General features: G+C 39.3%; 1 protein-coding gene and 1 long non-coding RNA gene across 5 annotated transcripts in view; one reads left to right on the top strand and one right to left on the bottom strand.

The window, feature by feature from the left end:
• Positions 1-537: 537 nt before the first annotated feature.
• Positions 538-21,735, bottom strand: part of LOC307041411 (aminopeptidase N-like) — a 388,536-nt gene continuing 367,338 nt past the window's right edge. For 3 of the 4 annotated variants that reach the window (XM_079684804.1, XM_079684805.1, XM_079684806.1), the window contains one exon: positions 9,488-13,480. In XM_079684804.1, coding sequence (XP_079540930.1) covers positions 13,319-13,480 — 162 coding nt within the window. In that variant the 3' untranslated portion in view covers positions 9,488-13,318. Of the gene's footprint in view, positions 1,013-1,478; positions 1,637-9,487; positions 13,481-21,735 lie in introns of those variants that run through there. The other variant, XR_013808750.1, reaches the window with a different exon arrangement.
• Positions 16,552-20,278, top strand: LOC307041412. The gene is made up of 2 exons (XR_013808751.1): positions 16,552-19,589; positions 19,995-20,278. It is a non-coding gene; the product is annotated as an uncharacterized lncRNA (long non-coding RNA).

Here is a 21,735-nt window from a genome sequence, read left to right as displayed (position 1 = left end):
CTGTTGTCCATTCTTGGAGTGCTCTGTACATTTGGAAAGTCCCAAATCTGCATACAGACAAATGACTGAAATAAAATAAATTAACTTCATTAAGAATAAATGCCACGATAGATCCAAACTGACCAAGGTGTCAGCAAGACTGTCTCCAGATGGCAAATGTACATGGACCACACTGTCCTTGTCACTTGAGGTTGTTCCAGTGTAACCTAAGAAAATAAAAGTGTCATGATTAATACTATAAAAATAATTGTTCCCCTACGTCTGTACCTATCATCGAATGTTGTTTTGAATCCTGAATTATTGGATCGACATTATTCAGAAAGGATTACATCGAAACACAAAATGTTTGTGAAATGTACATTACATTGTTGACCGTCCTTTTCACTCTCACATTAGGATTTACATTGGAGCACAACAAACCAACATTGTTTTGAGAAAAAAGTTTAATTTAGAATTACAATCCTTAAAAGGGAATTTGTATTTAGTTTGAATAGAAGGAAAGTTCGGAAGCTTTTTTTATCCTTAATTTCCGTTTATTCTGCCACTATTCATAAAAGACCATTTGACCTCATAAGTTCAACCACGAAGAGAAAGGCATGATGGGTGGAATGAATTGTGTTAAGAAATATGGACAGAACAACTGTTATGTTTGAATTATTATACAGTTTAGTGCTTTAAACAAGGGGGAATATATGTCAGAAGCACTTGTTTTCAACGGCTTCAAGAGTACAGATGTAAAACGTAATTCGTTGGAAGGGCTGGAACTGGCCTCTTTGTACATCTGCACTGTGAACGGTGTGTCCATTCCAGGGATATTTGTAATCTCCCTCGCATCAGGGTACAACAAAACATGGGCACCATCTTCCAAATCCTGGTTAAAAGCTTTCTGCTTTTTTACGGCAGCAGCCAACAGTTCTTCACATGACCATTGAGGTTCGACATCAAGGGGAAGTGACCTCCCTCTCACGGGTTTGAGGCAGCCATCCATCATCCTCATTACTCTAACAGAAATCTGCAAAAAGACAATAACATGCAAATGAATAAAACATTTAAAAAATGAATACAGTAAAGTCTTCGGACCTCATATGAGAGAGTGGTGACCAGATGGGAATTACAGATGTATTCATAATAGAAAACGTTGCATACCTTCACTATTTTCTGTTTATTTTCATTTTTTGAGTTATGCCATCCCTTTGTAAAAAATGTCTTTCTCTCCCTCTTTTTTATTTCCCTATATTTCTGAAAGGACTCTACAGCTGAGCTTCCTGCTACAAAAAAACACAGGAATAAAACATTCATCAATATGTTCAATAGGAGTCTTCTCCTCAATCCCTTCTGAGGAACATCTTATAACACATTCAACAGTAGGTAAGCCACATAGTTTAGAGATGTATTTGTATAATAACAGAATTCAAACTTTTAAACCAAGTTTTCTATAAATACTTATTCTTCAGTAATAAAACTAACAACCTATGTACCTGCACTGGTGCTAGGCTGTGCACTTAGATGTGCACTAGTGGTTGGCATTTCCTCAGGGACTTTGTTAGCCACATCCTTTAGAAACGTGATGTCTCTGCCACAGACACCACCAAAGCCATGGGAAGCTGTCACGCTGGACCCACAGAATGGACAGTATCTGTGGAGAAATAAAATGTAGGTTAAGTCAAAAAGAGTGGATATTTTTCGGCTACCTAAATATTATAATAGTATTAAAGAAGGGTCTTTTAATTAACTCATCAGAAGCCAACCTCCTGTCTAACCCCACACAAACCAAGCACCGAACCTGGGGGGACAGAGCCTTCTCCATCGCTGCCCCTCCCTCTGGAACTCACTCCCATTAAACATCAGAGATTGCACTGACCCCCCCACCTTCAAAACACACCTCTTCAAACTGGCTTTTAATGTGTGAATAATGTTGTGTTGTTGTTTTAATATTTTAATTCAACTTTTTATATTTTATTTTATTTCCTTTTTATCAACACTGTAAAGTGTCAATGAGCACTATATTGACACGCAATAACGCATAACCCACGCAGTTATATGATGAGGCCCTCTCACATAGGTGAGGCTTCCTCCGTGAGGTGAGGCCCCCTCCACGAGGTGAGGGCGTGGTGGTCCTGTTCTATACCAGTGTTGTAGTCAAGTCACCAATTCACGAGTCCAAGTCACTCTCGAGTCACCAGTCTTCGAGTCCAAGTCCGAGTCACCCAAGGAGTGTCCGAGTCGAGTCCGAGTCATCATTACCTGTGTTTGAGTCCGAGTCCAAGTCCGAGTCACCTAAGAAGAGTCCAAGTCAAGTCTGAGTCACAAGTCTTCATGTATTAACCTTCGTAGATATATGTGTTGAAATGTAGCTGCTCCTCTACATTGCTTTTATCCTGTCATGTTATACTAATCTGTCTATTGAACTGCTGTGAAGCGAGTTTGGCTACAATTCTTGTAATAGGTGCTATACAAATATAAAGCTTATTACTAATATTAATATTATTATTATTGTAAATTACCTTTAATATGTCTAACTATATTTAAAATGAGTTACCTTTTAGAGAAGTGATTATATTTGTATGCCAATATTTTCCTATGGTAAAGTTTTCGTTTTGCACTTTTATTTTGATAGTAATAAGATCGGGACTCTTATTTTGAAGGAACTTTTACAGGTTAAATTGGTTTACTGACAAAGATTTAGCCCCAGAAAGCACATGGCTACTTAGCATGCAAAATGACCTGCATGTTAAGTAGCCATGTGCTTTCCTGTTATCGGCTGAATCTTTATTTATTGATTAGATCACGTTACTCTGATGATAGTGTTCAAGACAGCCTATATGTCTGAACTCGATCCTTAGAGTAATGTGTTACTGAGCCTTCTCTTCAATATTGTTTCCACATAACGAGCATTTTGTGCTGCTCTTCTCCAATGTGGAAGCAGAATGTGTGAAAGCATACAGCACAATGCGGGGTGTGTCTGTAGACATCTTTAGACTGGAATAGTGGGGCCCTGTATGTGAACTCGCCTCACAGGTGCACACGCCAGGATAGAGGACATCAGACTCCAGAGAAAACTTGCTCGAGACCGAGTCCGAGTCCAAGTCAGAGCGTCAATGTGAGTCCGAGTCATCGTGGGGGGAAAAATTCACGAGTCCGAGTCCAAGTCAGCGTGCGAGAATTCACGAGTCTAAGTCCGAGTCGCGTCAATCAGTGCGCGAGTCCGAGTCGAGTCACGAGTCCTGAAAATCGGCACTCGAGTCCGACTTGAGTCCGAGTCCAGGACTCGAGTACTCCATCTCTGTTCTATACTATATCTATATTATGTCAAGAGTTACATTTAGGTGCACAATGCTGTCTCTTGCAAGCTCTTTTATCAAACGACGTAAATATGACGCTATATGTATAAAAACAAAACAAAACGTACCTTCTTATATCTTTCTCCACTCTCTCTGAACTTTCTTTCCTCCGATTGCCATCACTCTTGTTCGTTCTCTCTATGTCTGGTCATACATCAATCTGTTCCACGTAGCGCGCCCTCTAGAGGCCTGGAGCACTTTCGGAATGTTTTTTTTTTGTATGTGTTTTGGGAAATGTATGTGCTTTGGGCCGTTGTTCCGCGTTTGCACCTGCCGGCCAACGTACATAGCGCATGCGTAACTTTAACCAAAATGCTCGTTCACATCAAGCACGTCAATTTGCGTACACGTAACAGCACCGCACGTTCATGACAGCATGGTAATAATTTGTTATTATGATGGTCTTTGATATTAACCATACTGTATAAATGGACGTAGTGTCCGTGTCCGTAGTGTCCGTACGTCACCCATAGGATTCTGCCGAGTTGCCGAGAAGCCCTTAGTAGGCGGAGTCGGCCACTAACGAGTCTAATCCTCCGAACTGGAAGTAAACAGAGCTTGCTCAGGCTAAGATGCTAAGCTAACATGAAATACATGCATAACAAGTTACTGCTAACAGTGTAGTTCCCCTATATAAATGTTACATTCATAATCAAATGAGACAATCTGCAAGAGAATTAGCTATATTGTGTTATTCTTAATGCTTCTCATTCACACATTAAGAAAAGAAGTACCGATACATAGCATAACAATTGTGGCGATGTTCAGCTTAATAAGCCTTGTTCAACATAATTTATTTAGCTAATACTACAGCAGGCGAACCAAGTCTGCGTTTCGCTGCATTCCTTGATCTCCAGTTATAACGACGGACTCCATCGCCCTAGACCTAACGGAGCCGCAGTGGGCTAGCTCCGGGACGCCGGCTGGAGCTAGCCCCCTGCGGCTCCGTTAGCTCCGGCGGCCACCACTGGGATAATTGGGTCCCCTATTAACATTTGCTCCCGTTTAGCATTATGGGCGTTATAGACTATAAAAGTCTGACCCAAGGCTGAATCATAAACTAAAATGAATATGTATGTATAAAGGGTTACGTCCTTAGCTGGTTAATAAGTAACAAGCTAAGCTACCAAGCACACAAACACCTGCAAACGGGATTAACATGTATAATATTATCATTTTAGACTTCTTGGAAGTTCTGTTAGTACATTCAAGCGCACAGCACGATATTGTAATTGTCTGGTATTTGTAACAATATTCCCTAAAAGGCACAATCACCACGAACACGGCTAAAGCTAAAGGGTCAAGTACAGTACTATGACTAACTAACGTTGTAGCCTCTATGGTTGTAGCCTAGCAGAGTGGACAAGTTGCTGTTAGCTGACAGTGAGGCATGTACATGTCCATCAAAGTGACCACGCCCTAATTTATGCACAAACTTTAAGACCTAATATAAATAAAAGTGTCGTGTTAGAAAACAATTCACTCACAGATTCATAATCATGAAGGTGGAATCTAACTATATCGATAATAATATTTATTGCATCCATGGGTAGAAATATGTTTTTTTCTGCTTTAAAGTTGGGCATTTTAACATGGGGGTCTATGGAAATTGCTCCTTTCTGCAGTCAGTCCCTAGCGGCCCATGTATGAACTGCAGTGTGTTGCACTTCCGTATTGGCGTACCGGCTGTTCCCCAGAGTTTGCCGCTTGATATTAACGAGGCGGCAGTTAGCAGCTAGCGGCTAGCTAGTAATTATGCTAATGTAAACATCAATCGTTATGTACTTATATTTCGCTGTAACAGGATCTAGTGATATCCAAGCAACACAATTTCATTTAGCATGAACGAATTATTGCACTGTATATAAATGTATATATATGTATATATACAGTGCAATAAGCTTCTTAGTTCAATAAGAAGCTACAGGGACGTTAATCTAACGTCGGTAATATTAACTTTATTTAATACAACATTTACGGTACAATATTTAATCATACAGCCCATGTAGTATAATAATGAATTACAGCAAACATTTGCAATATATCCATTATTACAGCTCCGTGGGATGGCAGTAAGACGATATGGGTCCGTTCTTATTGTGCATCCATGGGTAAAGATAAACGCAACTCACATTGGTTTCTCATACAGCATCTCTGTAAACTATGTATATTCACTGAATTTCACTCTCTGCCTTTCACGGCTCGTTGTAGCTCCAGCCCCCATCCTCCCTGTGAGCAAAGTGTGCTCTGATTGGTCGGGACCATGCTGAACACGTAACATGAACGTGCCGGGCGGCAGAGGGAAATAACTCTCAGAATAACGTTATTAGCACATTTGTACAACTTGAGGAACTAATGTTGGGTAGTTTAAAAAAAATTATCCAACGATTTACAGACCACTCTTTCTCCATGTAAGTCAATGGGAAAAAGTGTTTCCGGGCCTGGCAACCAAACGGAAGTGTAGTACCGCCGTTTGGCCACCACAAATATTTTCATCTGAGTCCGGCGCACTTCCTAGGGGCTTGGTGCTTTGGGCCGTTGTTCCGGGTTGGCACCTGCCGGCCACCGTACTTACAGAATGTAATATGATTAATGCTAAAAATGTAACATCATGGAATGTAAATTAAATTCAGAAAACATTGTCAAGAGATACAAAATATTGTCACATCTATAGGGCCTTGATAGTGATATAGCCATGTTACAGGAGACCCACTTGCACTTAGAAGAATCAAACAAATTAAAGCAAAGATAGGTTGGCCAAGTGTTCTCCTCCCCATGCCCCAAAGGCATGAGAAGTGTCAGTGTACTGATATCTAGAAAATGTATTTTTGAACTGACGGATTTGGTTAGTGATAAGGAAGGTCGATGTCTGGTTTTGCGAGGTAAATTGCAGAATGAAAAATGCACATTAGTGAATATTTATGCCCCAAACTCTGCACAAGCTTCCTTTATGTGCCCTCTCATCACCATTTTGTTCCAGTACGCTGACAGCCCTAGCTTGATGAGAGGACGCTCCTCAGGCCATCCTCTTCCAATGGACAGATCACTATCAAGTGCCTTCAATGAGCTGTGGCGGACACTGTACCCTCTCTCTCGTGAATATATATTTTATTCTAAAGTGCATACATCCTATTCAAGGATCGACTACCTCTTAATATCCCACTCTGTTATTAAAAATGTAATCGATGCCCCTCAGTCTATCACTTTTTTCCTAGTTGCTAGTGAGAACAGACCTAAACAATAGAGATTCAACAACTCTTTGATAAAAGATGACACTCTCACTTATTGAAAATAAAATAATATCCATAATGTAGACTCTTTGTCCTCTATTCAAACGGTGGGAAACCTTTAAGGCGACCTGCAGATGGTGGATAATCAGTCATGCATCAGCTAAGCACAGAAAAGCTATTACAAATAAAAATAATTTACAATCAGAACTTAAATGGTGTCATGGTGACGGGACATCTTCATAAAACTAATAATTGGGCGTAGTAATCGGGCAGTTTGATGTGTAATAAGGTGTGTGTGTGGTTAAAACGTAGCAGCCCGCGGTCGCTCTTTAGCTGTTCTTATGAAGGTGAACACAGTGAAGGCGGTGCGTAAAAGGCACATCTCTTTGCAGCTGGTGCTGCTCTTCTCAGAGACTGAGTTACATGTCACGCTGCCTCCTGGTGCTGCAGCCATTTCATGAAGTGAAGGAGGTTTTCCTTCTATAAAACAGCTCTGGGCAGCAGACACTGAGAGAGTCACGGACATGAATTCATAGATCAAGGCAGGCTGGTTTTCAGACTCTCCTGTCTTACCGATTTATTCTAGAAAGTGTTCATTTATGGTGTGTATGCTGTACAAAATGTAAAGCCCCCTGAGACAAGTGTAATTGGTGATATTGAGCTATATAAATACAATTTGATTGATTGATCCGGTGCTTAAACAAATAGCTCTACACCCTGGTTAAAATGAAGACAGAGTTTGAAATATAACTCTGATATGAATAAATAATGTCTGTACTGTCATTTCCACACAGAAGCAGTCTGCAATGACCTGGTGTCTCCTGTGCACACTGGTAACTTTCTCGTGAGCATAATACAAATGTAATCTATTATTATTATTATTATTAATAATGAAAGTTAAAGTGTTCTGTCCATGTCCCCTGAGGGCCCTATTATGACGTCTACTTTGGGTGAACATTATATTGTATAATACAGACTCTAAAAAACTGTCTCTTCAGTCCTTACTTTATTTAATGGTAAATAAATATGGCCACAAAAAATGTATTTTTTGACTTTTTTGTTCCCATGTCTGCACGTTTCAAGTTCTCAGTATTTTACTTTAGAGAGTATAATGTTACAGTTAGAGTTACTAAATTAAGTTAAAAGCTAAATAAATAAGTTTAAAAGTTCTGCAAATTGCTGTCACATATTTTCTAGATATAATATACTATAATATTACAAAAAGTATATTGCAATCAGTAATTTATTTACTACACATACACATTTTCTGTATACATACATACACATACATACATACATACAGGACTGTCTCAGAAAATTAGAATATTGTGATAAAGTTCTTTATTTTCTGTAATGCAATTAAAAAAACAAAAATGTCATACATTCTGGATTCATTACAAATCAACTGAAATATTGCAAGCCTTTTATTATTTTAATATTGCTGATTATGGCATACAGCTTAAGAAAACTCAAATATCCCATCTCTAAATATTAGAATATCATGAAAAAGTATACTAGTAGGGTGTTCAACAAATCACTTGAATCGTCTAATTAACTCGAAACACCTGCAAGGGTTTCCTGAGCCTTGAAAAACACTCAGCTTGGTTCAGTAAACTAAATCACAAGTATGGGGAAGACTGCTGATCTGACTGCTGTCCAGAGGACCATCATTGACACCCTCCATCAGGAGGGTAAGACACAAAAAGAAATTTCTCAAAGAGCAAGCTATTCACAGAGTGCAGTTTCAAAGCACATCCACAAAAAGTCTGTTGGAAGGGGGAAATGTGGCAGGAAACGCTGCACAACCAAGAGAGATGACCGCAGCCTTAACAGCATTGTGAAGAAGAGTCGCTTCCAGAATTTGGGGGAGCTTCAAAGACAGTGGACTGAAGCTGGAGTCCAGGTATCAAAAGTCACTGTTCACAGACGTGTCCGGGAAATGGGCTACAATAGCCGTATTCCCATGGTCAAGCCACTTCTGAACTCAAGACAACGGAAGAGGCGTCTGACTTGGGCTAAGGAAAAGAAGCACTGGACAGTTGCACAGTGGTCCAAAGTCCTCTTTTCAGACGAAAGCAAGTTTTGTATTTCATTTGGAAGTCAAGGCGCCAGAGTCTGGAGAAAGGCTGGAGAGGAGCAAAATCCAAGTTGCTTGAAATCCAGTGTGAAGTTCCCACAGTCAGCGATGGTTTGGGGAGCCATGTCAGCTGCTGGTGTTGGTCCACTGTGTTTCATCAAGCCCAGAGTAAATGCAGCTGTGTACCAAGAGATTTTAGAGCACTACATGCTTCCGTCTGCTGAAAAGCTCTATGGAGATGAGGAATTCATTTTCCAGCATGATCTGGCACCTGCCCACAGTGCCAAAACCACCAGTAACTGGTGTACTGACCATGGCATTACTGTCCTCGATTGGCCTGAAAATTCCCCTGACCTGAACCCCATAGAGAATATGTGGGGTATTGTGAAGAAGAAGCTGAAAGACACCAGACCCAACAATGCTAATGAGCTAAAGGCCGCTATTGAAGCATCCTGGGCATCCATAACACCTCAGCAATGCCACAGGCTGATTGCCTCCATGCCACGCCGCATTGATGCAGTAATCCGTGCAAAAGGATTCCCAACCAAGTACTGAGTGCATTAATGGACATTTTCAAATGTTTGATTGTGTTTTGCTGTTATAAATCTTTTTTTTTTACTTGGTCTGAGGAACTATTCTAATTTTTTGAGGTAGGATTTTTGAGTTTTCTTAAGCTGTATGCCATAATCAGCAATATTAAAATAATAAAAGGCTTGCAATATTTCAGTTGATTTGTAATGAATCCAGAATGTATGACATTTTTGTTTTTTTTAATTGCATTACAGAAAATAAAGAACTTTATCACAATATTCTAATTTTCTGAGACAGTCCTGTACATACATACATACATACATACATACATACATACATACATACATACATACATATGCTGCACTTAAGCTAAACCAATAACAGAATGATTTACAGAGTTTGGAATTATTATAGAAATTGTTATTCGTTGGGATAAACCCCTTGAGATGCACCATCTCGTTTTCAAGGGGGTCCCGACAATAGCAACAACTTACAGACATACATAAAGAAAAAGACAAAATGCAAAACATGACACACAAGACAAACCACATACAGTCTGTTAAGTGAAATTCAAGCAATGCACACAATCATTACAATTTGAGACAGTCGAGCAAATCAGTTTCATCAATATCAGTTAATAACAAGTACAGACCAGTTGAAAGTGAGATAACAATGCATGTTTAAATATACCCAATGTTGCAAGAGATCTAATAGCAGCAGGTAAAGTATTCCAGTCAGTTGGAAATTAAAGTTCAGAGTCTAGCCATACACCAAGATATTTAAAGCTATCAACTTTATGCAGAGAAGTGCCATCCTTACATGTTATTACTACAGTAGGTTTGGATTTGAGCTTCTGCCTGGTACCAAAGACCATGGTATAATATTTTGTTTTGTTAAGCAGTAGTTTATTGTGTGATAGCCAGTCCTGTAAGATATTACAATTCGATTGAAGAGAGATCTGAATTTGTGAAAAATCTGATTTGGATGCATATATGACAGTGTCATCAGCATAAAGGTGAGCGCAACAATTAATGAGACAAGAAGATAAATCATTTATGTAAATAGAGAACAGAAGTGGGCCCAGAGTTGATCCTTGGGGTACACCCTTTTGTTGGATCAACAGGTCAGACTGTTTTCCATGAACAACCACACATTGCTTTCTACTGTGAAGGTACGAGTTCAACCATAACACTGTATTATTAGAAAGGCCAATGCTGTGAAGTTTATCCAAGAGCAGATATCGATCAACGAAATCAAAGGCTTTTGTCAAGTCAATAAAAATGGCACCTGTGAGTTCACCATCATCTGCAGCAGAGTACGAGTCATTCGTAAATTTAAGTAGGGCAATTGTTGTGGAGTGATTAGGCCTGAAACCAGATTGAACCGGAGATAACATATTATAAGTATTGAGATAATGTGACAGTTGATTATAAATTATTTTCTCCAAAACTTTGGAAATAGAACAGATTATAGAGATTGGTCTATAATTATTTGTATCAAGTAAATCGCCACCTTTATGCAGTGGAATGATGCGTGCACATTTCCAAATAGTCGGCAACTCACAGGTGGACAAAGACAGGTTGAACAAATCAGCAAGTGGGTACATGAGAATATGGGACGCCAATTTTATGAACCTGTTTTCTATACCATCGAGTCCTGCACTGCCATCCACTTTTAATTCTGTGATAGCATTATGAACTTCGGGTGGTAGAATCTTCTTAAAAGAAAAATAACTGTTGTAGTATGAGTTACTATTAGAAATACCAGTCGTCAAATAGGAGTCAGATAGTAGTGTGGAACATACATTAGCGAAATGCTGATTAAGTATTTGGGCAATGGATAATGGGTCATGAATTATTGTATCAGCAGTTCTTATTTTATTAATAGAATGTTTACCTGATTTATTTAAAATAGATTTAATTTTAGTCCAAAATTGCTTGGGATTCTTAAAGTCCGATGTGAGAGATTCTTTATAGTAGTTCGATTTAGCATTTCGGGTTTTGGTTTTACAAAAAGATTTCGAAGATGCCTGTATACTTCCCAATCAGCTATAGTTCTTGAATGACGATATATCGACCATGCTTTATCCCTTTCCCTAAAGAGACTGATGAGTTCAGAATTGATCCAAGGGAGATGTTGACCTTTGACCTTAACCGTTCTCACAGGTGCATGTTTGTTCATGACATCAGTGAGCTCTTTATGCAGAAAATCCCAAGCATCTTGTACAAAAAGTATTAGCTGAAATCTGTCCCAATTAAGGGCAACAACATCATTAATAAATAAATCAACATTCCATTTTTTATATTGTCTGATTTGGACTAGTTTTGGAGGTAGTTTAATTAATTTGACTTTCCATACGCAATAAACAATTGAATGATCGCTGAAGCAATCCGACATGACACCAGCTTTTAAGATTCTGTCAGGGTGTGACACCAGTATCCAGTCAAGCAGAGATTGGGTTCTGAGAGTGATACGAGCTGGCTCATTAATCAGCTGTTTAACATTTAGACTACTGAAAAGTTTTTTCTCTCTATCAGATGATTTATCCAACCAATTTTTGTTGAAATCACCAACCAAGATTATTTCATTTCCGCAGGAAATGGAGTTGATAGTGTCAATTATATGGTTAAAAGACTCTGCAGGTGAGGAAGGTGGCCTATAGATGCTACCTATAGTTAAGCATTTGTTTTCATGAAAAATTATTTTAAGAAAAATGCATTCAAAATGTAGAGGCTCTATAGAAGTAGCAATTATCTCAGTCACAAGGTCAGAGGAGACATAAATAGCCACACCTGCACCCCTGCTGCATCTATCAGATCTGTAAAGCAAATAATTTGTGATTTCTAGTTCCCTATCGGAAATGTTACTACTAAGCCAAGTTTCAGAGAGTGTGATGATTTTAGGTTTATGTAGAACAACCCATATCCGAAGTAAATCAATTTTGGGCAATAGACTCCTGATATTCAAATGAATGATTTTTATACCCTTTAATTCATCCAGTCTGGAAATAATAGCAACTAATGTTCCTGTCACTTGTTACACATACATGTGATTCATGATTGTAAAGATTGCAAGATTCAACCATTAATGTAAAACAGACATACAAAACATTCAAACACAAAAAGAAAAATACAGAAAAACACAAAAAAGACTTTAAGAAGGCCCAGCAGCCCTGGACACCAAATCCCAGAGCATTACCATGAATAAACTTAAACATAATAAATAATTACACAGAGCTCAGTCTGCTTTACGAAGAGGATAAAGAAGTCATAGCTCAAAGAATGCATTTCTAAAAGGTCCCCAGGCTTCCTGAAATTTGCTGTTTGAGTATATTTCATTTAATTTCAAACCTTTATTTATTCAGATTGTCCCTTGACATCATATATCTCTTTTTCAAGGGAGACCTGCAGCAAGTCTAGAAGTGAGTATCTGATCTTTTCAAGTTTCATACAGGACATAACATCGTTCAACCACTGTAGATGAGTGGGCGGGAAACTGTCTATCCATCTAAGCAGGATGGCTCGACGAGCTAAGAGAAGAGCAAAAGACAGAGATCGCTGTCGTTCTGCAGTCAAACGCATCACCTTTCCTATTACCCCAAACTGGATCCAGTTCAATGCTGAACACTTGGGTTATAGTTTGGAAAATCTCCGTCCATTACATGCTTAGGCGGGGACAGGACCAGTACATATGAATGAGAGAGGCTTCATTAATTTGGCATTTATCACAGTAGGGGACTAACATCGGGATACATTTTATTGCATTTTAATCAAAAACAATCATGGTTGTTGAAAGGAAACATATAGAATGCACTCCGGGAGATATTTTGGTTATATGCAGGTGAACATATGTCTGTCTACAGTTAAAACTGGGCTAAATCGTGTTTTAGTCACATTATAACCATTCTTACCATCACATTTTAATGACTACATTTCAACATGGAATCGCAAAAGTGGTTAAAAAAAAAAAAAATACGAGTTTTCAATTGGTTCCAAAATAATTATTCTAAACTATTTTCCATCAAAAGCCTTAATCAGTAGTTAAATGTCCTTCACATCTATATGTCTTTCTGTCCAGGACAATAACATAAAAACTCTCCTCATATGGGAGAGGAGTCCCTGCAGCAGCTGTTACTCTGGCTATGTGTGATGTGCAGTGTGAGTTCTGAACCAGTCCAGGACCTCCTGCTGGTTCTGCTGGACCCACTTGATGTTGGCCCTGGTCCTCTCCAAGGCCTGGGCCACAGCCAGGGAGGCAGGTCCAAAGCTGTCCTCACCGTGCACCTCAATGAAGTATAGCAGCTGGCAGAGGAAACAGAAACAGTTCGTACAACACTTTAACGTTTAGAAGTTAACAAGTGAGGCAAGGCAGGGCAATGCAAGGCAAGTTGATTTATATAGCACCTTTCAACACAAGGCAATTCAAAGTGCTTTACAAAAATGAAAGACATTAAGAAAATGGCATTCAAAAACAATCCGAAAACCAGTCAGGTTTAACCCTAACCCTAACCCTAACATGTCACCCATCTCCTTCGCAGAGAGTTGATCAGGTTGTTGATTGTGGCCTGTGGAATGTTGGTCCACTCCTCTTCAATGGCTGTGCGAAGTTGCTGGATATTGGCAGGAACTGGAACACGCTGTCGTATACGCCGATCCAGAGCATCCCGAACATGCTCAATGGGTGACATGTTAGGGTTAAACCTAGGGTTTTCGGACCCCCCCAGACCCCCCCCCAATAAAGCAAAACTGCATGTTTCAGAGTGGCCTTTTATTGTGGCCAGCCTAAGGCACACCTGTGCAATAATCATGCTGTCTAATCAGCATCTTGATATGCCACACCTGTGAGGTGGGATGGATTATCTCGGCAAAGGAGAAGTGCTCACTATCACAGATCTTTTCAGATTTGTGAACAATATTTGAGAGAAATGGTTATTTTGTGTATATAGAAAATGTTTTAGATCTTTGAGTTCATCTCACGAAAAATGGGAGCAAAAACAAAAGTGTTGCATTTATATTTTTGTTCAGTGTAGATTTCAAAATGAATGTACATAGCTACAGTGTAGTTATGACGATGAAAATCTTAGGTCACAGGCTCCTCCAACAGTGCAACAGAATAAAACAGTGCAAGTAAATACAAAAAGAAAAATAGTAAAAAACGTGAAATAGTGCAATAAGAGTACAAGTGATTGGAATATGATATATTAGATCAATAATTTCTAAATTGCAGCCAGATTAATGTTATGGATGTTGTTTCAAAAGTGCAGGTGTTTAATAGTCTTACAGATGTAGCACTCCAGATAAGACTCAATGTGCGGATTCCAACCAAAAACCCAGCGGATCCCAGTGGCCGGGGGCGTTGCCAAATTGCTAGAGGGCGTTGCCAAATGTCCCCATTTGTTCAATTACAGGATTTAACCATGAGATGGCGCTTCATTCACAAATACACAAAGACAACTTGGTGTTGTAGAACTTAGTCTGTTTGTGTTGTTGCAGCTCTGCAGTTGTGTTTGCTGAATACTGTAGCATTTCATCACTTATTTGTTATGGTTTTCACAGGCTACTATAACGAAAAAACATCAATATTTTAGATCAAATAAAGTATATCTAATCTTTTTATCTTAATTGTAATTCAATAATATATACTCTTTATATATTAAATAATCATAATAATCTAAATGTTTACACTTATTTATTTGTCATGCTTATACTTTTACCTTTACAATAGTTTGCTTTATGCAGTATATTTTTTGCAATATTGTTGGGGTGTTTTTACAAAGCACAGTAGATCGAAGTAAATCAATTTATACATTAAGATAAGATAAGATTTATTAATCCCTGTGGGGAAATTCAGTAGTTCAAACAGCAACAGGGTGAGAGTGAAAAACAGGATAGTACAGATTCACACAGATTAATAAAATCAAAAATAAGATCAGCGATAAAAATAATAATAATGAGAAACTATGAAATAAGAAATGAATAAAATGTAAATGTAATTATCATATCATATATTATAACGTATGGTATTATTAAAGTGGACCTATCATGCTATATTTGAACAATATATTGTATGGCCAAACCTATATAAAGTATATAAATATAGTTTTTTTTTTCAAAATACCAAACAGATCCTGCATTTTAGCCATGCCTCATTTCGCTCTGATTGTTCTTCCAGCCCTGTTTTTGCAGGGTGCTGATTCTGTGAGCTGCAACTTACCACGCCCCCCTGCAGGAGAGGGGAGTTGGCAGTTACTTTGGCATTAGGGCAGGGATATCTACAGATGTAGCGATTCATTTCCGACAGTTTGAAACGCGAGGGCCGTGATTGGTACGTGATCTGCCCTCGCTCAAGGGAAAACCTCCAGCTTGACTTGAGACCGCCCCCGTGATAGATACATGTAATTATAATGAAGCCAGCTGCAATGGATCATTGATCCACCAGGGGGTGCAGTGGGGTTCCACACTGGAACTCATGTGAAATAAAGTCAGATACAGTACGCTGGATGTACAGCGGAACTTTTTTAAGATCCATATGTCACGGATATCATACTCTGTGTTAAATAAGAGACATGTAATAATTTACAAAACATCACCATGTTATTATTTAAAAAAATAATGTTGTTTGTCGAAAAAAACGAACGGGAGGAAATGCCCGGCTCTCGATTTTTAATCCTAATTTAATCATCATCTTCACCACGATCATGTATGTTTACGTTCGCCGAATTGACATGAAATCACTGACACATATGAATATACTGTATTCAACTTCATTAAAACGTTATTAACGTGCCTAAACTCAGTAATTCACTAAAAATATTTATATTTTAATGGAGCCTCGTCGGCAGATCAGGATCCCAAAGCGTAGCGGAGGGATCCTGATCTGGATGACGGGTGTTATTTTCCCTATAAGGAACAAGTCGCTGCAAATCATCCCGCTTATTACATGGCCACATTCTCAACAAAGTAACGACATGACTCCCAATATTAATTGAAATGCTTTTATGGATTTAGAAAATGTTTTTATTGATTTAAAAAATAGTTGTATTGATTTAAATTGACATGCATCCGCTAAGAAAACTAGTCCGTTGTTACAGTTTTTTAAACAGTGTGAATGAAACAACCGCTCTCTTCCCCCTCCCCCCCTGATCTTTCTTCTCCAGCAGCTAAATTAACTGTAGGTTACTCTGAGTGACCATAGACTGTATGTGACAAGCTTACAGTTAGTGACATAACAACACCATAAAAGCTGGTGGGTTGAAAGCAATACGGGAGGTAAAAATAAATACAATAATTGTAATTTATTTATTGTGGCTTTTATGTTTTTAGGTATAAAATGTTATGAAGCTCAGCGCAAGTTCAGGCAGGAAGACCTATCACTTCATATTGCACGTCATGGCAATACTCGCTCCATTCACTAAATGATGGGGAGCGCCACTCCTCAAGCTAACCTATCACTTCCCTCCATTCACAAGCCTAATTATCGCACCTGTTAATCCCTCTATATATGCTCTCCCCTTTTCCATCAGCTGTCTTCCAGGTGTCAACGCGCAAGCAGCAGCAGGGCTTCGTCCCAGCTCCAGGTATATAATCATCAGCTCCGCAGTCATGCGGATTAAGCTACAGGCGGCGTTCCCCAGTTGGCTAGCGGTTCTAGCCGGCCACCCCGCAAACCCGGACGCGGAAAGAAAAGACAAGGACATCGGGCTCCACAGAAGTTCCTCCGGCTTAATGGAAAGGGGCTACTTCAGGCAAACAATTGACGCACGCCTTCAGTCGAGAGAGAGCATCACTGGCATCAGGGCCGCTCTAATGCGGCGCTTCCGGCTTCACGCGGAACGGGCCCTCATCGCTCGCGAAGCTTCACCCATTTCTGGCTTCAACTACAACCCCTCTTGCAGGCAGGCAGGGCTTAAGCTACATCCCATCGAAGCTACTTCTCCTTCCGGCTCAGTAGCCAGTACTGGACACTAAGTGCGTCATAGACGGCTAGCAGGTTCAGTGCACAGCAGGCTTTCCTCCTTTCCCTGCGCCTCACCGCTAAAACAGGCAAGAAAAGAGAAGAAGAAAAAGAGAGGAAGAAAAGAGAGAAGAAGAAGAGCGAAGAAGAACAAGGAAGAGAAAAGCAAAAGAAGAGAAGAATGAAGAAAAAAGGAGAGAAAAATAAAAGAACGGAAGAAAGAGAAAAGAAAGAAAAGAGAGGAGGAAAGAGAAGAAGAATAAGGAGAGAGAAAAAGAGAGAAGTTCGTTTATGCATTGTTGCCTTTAGTTCAGGGTTAAGGTGAGTTTCAGGCAGCTTCGGGTGTAATGCGTTACAGCATGGAGTTATGCAGTTCGGGTAACTACTACCCGGCACAATGCTCAGTAAGTACCGCAGTTTCAAGCTTCAACACAGCCACGGATGCTGCCCATCCATGTTTTTTTTGGGGGGGTTTCTTTCAGGGAGAAAGAGAAGTTCATGTAAGATGATAGAAGACAGTCTAATCACCCAACCAGCACATCAGCATCTACGTCTCACCGTGGCGTAATTAAACTGCTAATTAAGCTAGTCCTATATCAGGGCTCGACAGTAACGGTTGCCAGGTTGCCATTGGCAACCATTCAGAAAAATGTCAACCACTTCTTGGACTTTTTAACATAAAAAATAAGGACAGCAAAACGTGCACCCCAAAATAGATAAACGTTCATATTTGTTTTAAGAGTGATATTTAATTGTTGTGACCAGTCGGAACCTGATACTTAAATTGCACGTGCATTGGCGTGATTACGGAGCCAGAAAGCGATGCACGTTTACTCGCGTGCGCGGTGTGTTTGTGTTACAACAAAATGGCGAAGCAAAAATAAGTTGTTTGACTGTGTGGTAAAAAGTTCAGCCAACACCTCAACTTCTCAAACGAATGTTCAAAGTGATTCAACTGATGAAGCGTAAGGTAAAACCCGAACGAAAAACAAAGAGGAATATTTTCCATTCACTTCCGGTAAAAGTTCCTTCAAAATAAGAGTCCCGATCTTATTACTACCAAAATAAAAGTGCAAAACGAAACTTTACCATAGAAAATGGTTGCATTACATTATGATCACTTCTATAAAAAGGTAGCACATTTTAAATATAGTTAGACATATTAAAGGTAATTTACAGCATCAATAATATCAAATGTTTAACTGTGAATGGTTTTCATTTATTTAACATTAGAAATGTATTAGTCTGGCCAATCCAAGACTTCAATGCTGAAGGGCCAATGGGTCTATGGTGGGGGTCAGCACAAAGGTCAAGAAAACCCACATTTGAAAGGGAGACAACGGATGATCAATAAACTAGTGACTTGCTCAATTAATTTGTGAGGGATCTATGAAGAACAGGACAATAGCAGCACTACTGGTATTTTTTATACCAGCAATTGAGGGTGGACAAGTTTACTACCACTTAGGTTCAAATAAGTGCATTAATTACTTATTGTAAAGCATTTGAACATTCTTGTGTCACATGTCATTATTAAGTTGATGTATAACTGTATAGCATCTTAATTATTTAAAATATAAGGTATCTAAAAAAGGGCAACCGTATTTTCAGTTTTGGCAACCAAAAGCGGATGCCTGGTTGCCAGCCTGGCAACCACTTTTAAAAGTTAGCGTTGAGCCCTGCCTATATCATGGGTCATGTCTCAGTATTTACCTAAGCAAATATTATTTCATGCTGCTCATATTGCACTCATATATTTGTTTTCATGCTCACATGGCTTATGTTAAGCAGGGTATGATATTCATGCATCATTGTACTTAAGCTAACAGCCGCATTACATTGTCTACATCTCCCTCTTCGCCGGGCATCGGCTCGTGCCGGCTATCCAAGATCTCTCCAGCTTACCTATGGTAAACATGCATATAACTGGTGGTGGTGTCTTAAGAGCATTTCAGGGCTCGTTCAGGATAGGTGAAGCAAACCTGCCGCAATCAAGGTAATTATTCCTCTTCCCTACAACAACCGCTTCTCATCCTACATTCGTCCGAACCTCAGTGTCGTGCTGGCTATCCAAAGGTCTCTCCAACCTTACAATTGGTACGTATGCATATAACTGGTGGTGGTTCTTAGCATGTCAGCACGTATATTCGCCCCGCGGCTGATGTTTATCCTTGCATGTCTAATCCTGTACGTCCAGGTTGTAACCTTTGGGTCTGTATAAAATGTGTCCCTGCGAAGTCAGGTTGCCCCGTACGTCCAGGATGCCCCGTACGTCCGGGAAGCCCTGCATGTCCAGGATGCCCTGTACGTCCAGGATGCCCTGTATGTCCAGGACGCCCCGTACGTCCGGGATGCCCTGTATGTCCAGGGAGGATGCCTAGGAGGCATCAGTATGTCTAAATCCCCACACGTATTAACCTCTCATTTCATCCATAGATTTCCACTGCATCCCACAAGGTAAGATTTCATCACGTTCAGTACTTCATACTTTCACTTCTTTTGGGGTTCATCGGAAACGGTTCTTCCCTTCCCGAATGACATCCTACCAAACATGGGCCTAATCGCCAAACACCATTTCATTCACTTGTTATAAACTGTCATCATTATGTTTCATTTATATAATGTGACCCGATAATAAACATGTATTTCATACATCACGTCTCTCCTGATTGAAATGAAGCTCAGCGCAAGTTCAGGCAGGAAAACCTATCACTTCGTATTGCACGTCATGGCAATACTCGCTCCCTTCACTAAATGATGGGGAGCGCCACTCCTCAAGCTAACCTATCACTTCCCTCCATTCACAAGCCTAATTATCGCACCTGTTAATCCCTCTATATATGCTCTCCCCTTTTCCATCAGCTGTCTTCCAGGTGTCAACGCGGAACCCTCCTCCACCCCTTCGCCTCCTGCTTCCAACTCAGGGCCAAGTTCAACCTTCTCCCTTCCAACCGGACCTAACTACTTATCACCACCACCAGTGTCTAGACCCGGGGGGGTTCATCGGAAACGGTTCTTCCCTTCCCGAATGACATCCTACCAAACCTGGGCCTAATCGCCAAACACCATTTCATTCACTTGTTATAAACTGTCATCATTATGTTTCATTTATATAATGTGACCCGATAATAAACATGTATTTCATACATCACGTCTCTCCTGATTGAAATGTAATTCAGGCTTATAGTTCATCCTTCTCTAAAAGCCTTCAACAATTACAATATTCATAGTAATTTAATAAATCCTTCCAACACACATTGTAAAAAATAGCCTACTGTAAGTTAAGAAATCATTCCAATATGTACATCTTCTGATGTAACAACAATAACATTATAAATATTAACATAGCTGAACATGGTATTGCACATTTAGCTTTGAGTGTTACTGACCTGAGATGTTTTTATTACATGAATTAAGGTGACTGAGGCTTTGGGATGCAAACTCATCTGTATGAAAAAGGTGACAAGGATCCGAGCCCCCGGCTCCCCCACCCCACGGAATGACAGAGGATTTTAGCAGTCAGAACAACTAAAGCAGCAGTGTTAATAACAGAAACGCCAAAGAGTCACATCTAATAGAAATATATAAAAGCATTTATTTTAATTGTGTAGCAGTCAGTTTATAATTTTGGCAGCACTGTTGAGCATTTTGAAAATGTATTTTCATGCCTCTGTGCAAGGCTTAAGTCTTTTTATCTTTATAGCCACACGGTGTAAACTAACTAAGTTCATAAACTCAACAAGTACTATACTTGGGCACAATTTTGAGATACTTGTACTTTATTTAAGTATTTCAATGTTTTGCTACTTTGTTCTTCTACTCCACTACAGTTCAGAGGTACATGGTGTACTTCTACTCCCCTACATGTATTTAATACCTTTAGTTACTTTACAGATGTGGATGAATGATGTGAAATATAATCAAATGCTAAATCAGACTTTAGTTCCACCTGGAGTAAATCCACAAGCTACCCTGCAGTATACAAAGTAATTCAAACTAGCTGCACCTTTACCAGCTTTGAGAACACTTTCATGATCAATCATTATAAAACATATCATATATGTTATTCTGAAATGGACCAATCTGCACAATGACTACTTTTACTGTCGCTACTTTCACTATATTTTGATGATAATACTTTTCTACTTTTACTTGAGGAACATTTTGAATGCAGGACGTTTACTGTAACAGAGTATTCCTACACTCTGGTACTATTACTTTTACTCAAGTACAAGATCTGAGTACTTCTACTTTTACTCAAGTACAAGACCTGAGTACTTCTACTTTTATTCTAGTTCAAGATCTGAGTGCTTCTACTTTTACTTTTATGTACACACACACACTTTTATGTCAAGTACAATATATATATATATATATATATATATATATATATATATATATATATATATATATATATATATATGCTTTTACCACCTCTGTTTATAGCCTATGAAAAAAACTATTAGAAATAGAAGGCTAAAGCTAACGTTAGCAGATAATGACAATGTATGCTAGCTAGCTAGCTCAACGATTCCTTAAATAATATTGCCACAGAAAAACTTTTCAGTTCACATCACGCTCTGCCGCTCCGACAGGGAGCTCT

This window comes from Notothenia rossii (assembly GCF_949606895.1).
Source record: "Notothenia rossii genome assembly, chromosome: 5".
NCBI classification, from domain to species: Eukaryota; Metazoa; Chordata; class Actinopteri; order Perciformes; family Nototheniidae; genus Notothenia; species Notothenia rossii.
This window is presented reverse-complemented; position numbering and strand designations above follow the sequence as displayed.